Consider the following 4,162-nt stretch of genomic DNA (forward strand, 5'->3'; position numbering starts at 1 on the left):
CTCCAACAAGGCTGGCATTAATCCAAAAAACACAAAATAATAAATGTTGGAGAGGCTGCGGAGAGATTGGAACTCTTATACACTGCTGGTGGGAATGTAAAATGGTACAGCCACTTTGGAAATCTAGCTGGCGTTTTCTTAAAAAGATAGAAATAGAACTACCATACAACCCAGAAATCCCACTCCTGGGAATATACCGTAGAGAAATAAGAGCCTTTACACCAACAGATATATGCACACCCATGTTTATTGCAGCTCTGTTTACAATAGCAAAAAGCTGGAAGCAACCAAGATGTCCATCAATGGATGAATGGGTAAATAAATTGTGGTATATTCACACAATGCAATACTACGCATCGATAAAGAACAGTGAGGAATCTGTGAAACATTTCATGACATGGAGGAACCTGGAAGGCATTATGCTGAGTGAAATGAGTCAGAGGCAAAAGGACAAATACTGTATAAGACCACTATTATAAGATCTTGAGAAATAGTATAAACTGAGAAGAACACATACTCTTGTGGTTACGAGGGGGGGGAGGGAGGGAGGGTGGGAAAGGGTTATTTACTGATTAATTAGTAGATAAGGACTACTTTAGGTGAAGGGAAGGACAATACTCAATACAGGGAAGATCAGCTCAACTGGACTAGACCAATAGCAGTTTCCGGGATAAACTGAATGCTTTGAAGGTCAGCAGAGCAATGGTAGGAGTTTGGGGACTATGGCTTAAGGGGACTTCTAAGTCAATTGGTAAAATAATTCTATTATGAAAACATTCTGCCTCCCACTTTGAAATGTGGCGTCTGGGGTCTTAAATGCTAACAAGCGGCCATCTAAGATGCATCAATTGGTCTCAAGCTACCTGGATCAAAGGAGAATGAAGAACACCAACGTCACACGGTAACTATGAGCCTAAGAGACAGAAAGGGCCACGTGAACTAGGGACTTACATCATCCTGACACCAGAAGACCTAGATGGTGTCCTGTCCGGCCACAACCGATGACTGCCCTGACAGGGAGCACAACAGAGAACCCCTAAGGGAGCAGGAGAACACGGGGATGCGGACCCCAAATTCTCATAAAAAGACCAGACTTAATGGTCTGACTGGGACTAGAGGAATCCCAGCAGTCATGGTCCCCAAACCTTCTTTTGGCCCAGGACAGGATGCATTCCTGAAGACTACTCATCAGACATGGAAGGGACTGGACAATGTGTTGGAGAGAGATGCTGATGAAGAGTGAGCTACTTGTATCAGGTAGACACTTGAGACTGTGTTGGCATCTCCTGTCTGGAGGGGAGATGGGAGGGTAGAGAGGGTTAGAAAATGGCAAAACCTTCAAGAAAGGAGAGACTGGAAGGAGGGAGCGGGCTGACTCATTAGGGGGAGAGTAAGTGGGAGTATGGAGTAAGATGTATATAAGCTTATATGTGACAGACTGACTTGATTTGTAAACTTTCACTTAAAGCACAATAAAAATTATTTAAAAAAAATGGATTTGCATCCAAACTGCATCACTTACTAGAATTATTTCATTCTCCTGAGTTTCAATTTACCTATCTGTGAAGTGTAGATAGGATTAAACAACTTACTTTTATGGAGGTCTAAAAAGCAAAACAAAGCAAACAAACTAAAAAGCAATTAACTATGCAATTAAATAAATGAGTTTCAATTGTTAGTTGCCTAAAAACAAAACTAGTCACGCCATAAAAACCTATTGCCATCGAATGGATTTGACCAATAGTAGCCTTATAAGACAGCGTAGAAATGCCCCATAGGGTTTCCAACGCTGTAATCTTTCCGAGACCGCCAAATCTTTCTCTCCCAGAGTGGCTGTGGTTTCAAACCACTGACCTTTTGGTTAGCAGCTGAGCACTTAATTTTTGTGTCATCAGGGCTCCTACAATCCAACCCAGCAATTGCACTTTCGAATATTATTCCAGAGATAAGGAAATGTATATTACATAAAAATTTGTATATGGATGTTGATAGTAGCTTACCTATAATAGCCCAAACCTGGAAATGATGCAGCTATCGTACAATGAATAAATAATTAAACAAACTGTGATACATCTATACCATGGAGATCACTCAGAAATAAAAAGGAATAGACAGTTGAAACATGTAACAACTCAAATGAATATCCAGTAAATTTTGCTGAGTGAAAAAATATAATCTCAGAGGGTTACGTATTAGATAATTCCATATGATGTCCTTCTTAAAGTGATAATAGTATATAAATGGTGAACAAATTAGTGGATTTTAGCTGTCTGATAAGGGATAGGCCAGCATGAGATGACTAAAACAAGCATCTAGATGTGTTTGGAACCCCTTAGTCATTTTGATTTCTGATCATTCTACTTGATAAAATATGTCACGAAAGGATAAGAAATTTGAGAGTATTGTTTTCTATTCTATCCCCAATGTCCAAAATGGTAGCTGGCATAAAAAAAGAAAAAAGCCCTCAGAATTTAGAATTGGAAAGGCAATGAGCACAAGGAGTGGATCCAAAATATATGATAAACTCACTGAATCTGTTTATGTAATTTTGCTTTGTTTGCAGTTTTGCCAAGGCTTATTTAAATGTGAAATCATTATTTTGCTTCTTAAAAATGCATTATATTCTCTTATTGAGAAATGTTATCCTGAAACAGATTCCTTTCCAGGAAAGCAAAGAACCAAAATCTCAAAAAATATATATATGTATATATATATATACACACAAGCACACGTTTAAGGACTAGTCATCTTTTAGTAAAAATGTGATTGCTCTACATCAGCAAATTTATTTTTTTCTTTAAGAACAATGCAATCCTTTTGATTGAGTCATTGAAGGCTTGTTTTACCTGCTTATTCCTCAGGGTGTAAATGAAGGGGTTCAGCACGGAGGCGATGGACGTAGTGAGCGCCATCACACCCTTATTAATGGCCACCGAATTCTTTGCTGAAGGTTTGACATAGATGAAGATGCAGCTGCCATAGGTGATGGAAACCACAATCATATGGGAAGAGCATGTAGAAAATGCCTTTTTCCTTTGCTGGGCAGAAGGGAATTGAAGAATGGTCTTGATGATGTATACATAGGACAGGACAACACATACAAGAGTGGTGATAAAGGTCAACACATCACAAACTATGACCACCTGCTCTATGAGCCATGTTTCTGAGCATGAGATCTTTAGGAGAGGGGATGCATCACAAGCAAAATGGTCAATGACATTAGAGTCACAAAATTCCAGATTTAGGCCCAGGCTAAGTGGTGGGAGTATGATCAATAACCCAGCTGTCCAGCAATACAAGATGAGTCTTCTACAGACCTTGTTGTTCATGATGGTCACGTAATGTAAGGGTTTGCAGATGGCTACATATCGGTCATAGGACATGGTGGCCAGAAGAAAAAATTCTGTTACACCAAAGAGGTCAGTAAAAAACATTTGAATGATACAATCGTTGTATGTGATTGTCCTGTCACCGACTGACATGTTGTAGAGGTATCTGCGAATACAAGCAGATGTAAAAGAAATTTCTAAGAAGGAGAAATTTTGTAGGAAAAAGTACATGGCAGTTTTAAGGTGAGAACTGTTGAGGGTGAGAAAAATGATTATTAGCTTCCCAGTTACACTCAACATGTAGGTGAGAAACAGAAAGTTGAAAATCACAACCTTCAGTTGTGGGTCATCAGTCAGTCCCAGCAGGATAAATGTTATTGTGTTGTTTCTCATCATTGGCTTCTGACTTCTAATCAATCTGCATTTGACATTAAAGATTTTTGATAGAAGTACAGTGGTAACTAATGGTGTAAAATAATATGTAAATTATCTCACATATATTAAAAATTTGATTACACATATTATCAATACACTGGTTGTATAAGCTCTACAATTATGTATTTTTGGTTATTTCAGAAGAGATTAAAAAAATCAAATTGCTTTATCTACACCACAGTCCATCATATTACTGGTTCATCCATGTCATCATATTTCCTTTGCAATTTATATTTTATCTACACCTTGCATTTGAATTTTCCATATAGTTAGAACTGACTGCTAATATTTTAAGATCAAGTGCTTTTCCACACTCATAGACTGAGTTATAAAGCTGAATTGTAAAGCTTCATGATCACCTTTATGTGTTTAAAGTTTTGTTGTTGATAAGGTGCAAA

General features: G+C 38.1%; 1 protein-coding gene across 1 annotated transcript; it reads right to left on the reverse strand.

Moving 5' to 3' along the window:
* Positions 1–2,771: 2,771 nt before the first annotated feature.
* LOC135231319 (olfactory receptor 6C2-like) lies at positions 2,772–3,722 on the reverse strand. The gene has a single exon (XM_064285150.1). The coding sequence runs from the start codon at positions 3,720–3,722 to the stop codon at positions 2,772–2,774; it is 951 nt and encodes a 316-aa protein (XP_064141220.1).
* Between the last annotated feature and the right edge of the window lie 440 nt (positions 3,723–4,162).

This window comes from Loxodonta africana, chromosome 4 (genome assembly GCF_030014295.1).
Source record: "Loxodonta africana isolate mLoxAfr1 chromosome 4, mLoxAfr1.hap2, whole genome shotgun sequence".
NCBI lineage: Eukaryota > Metazoa > Chordata > Mammalia > Proboscidea > Elephantidae > Loxodonta > Loxodonta africana.

Coding starts and splice junctions, on each gene's coding strand:
- LOC135231319 (XM_064285150.1), bottom strand. CDS start 3,722: ATGAGAAACAACACAATAACATTTATCCTGCTGGGACTGACTGATGAC.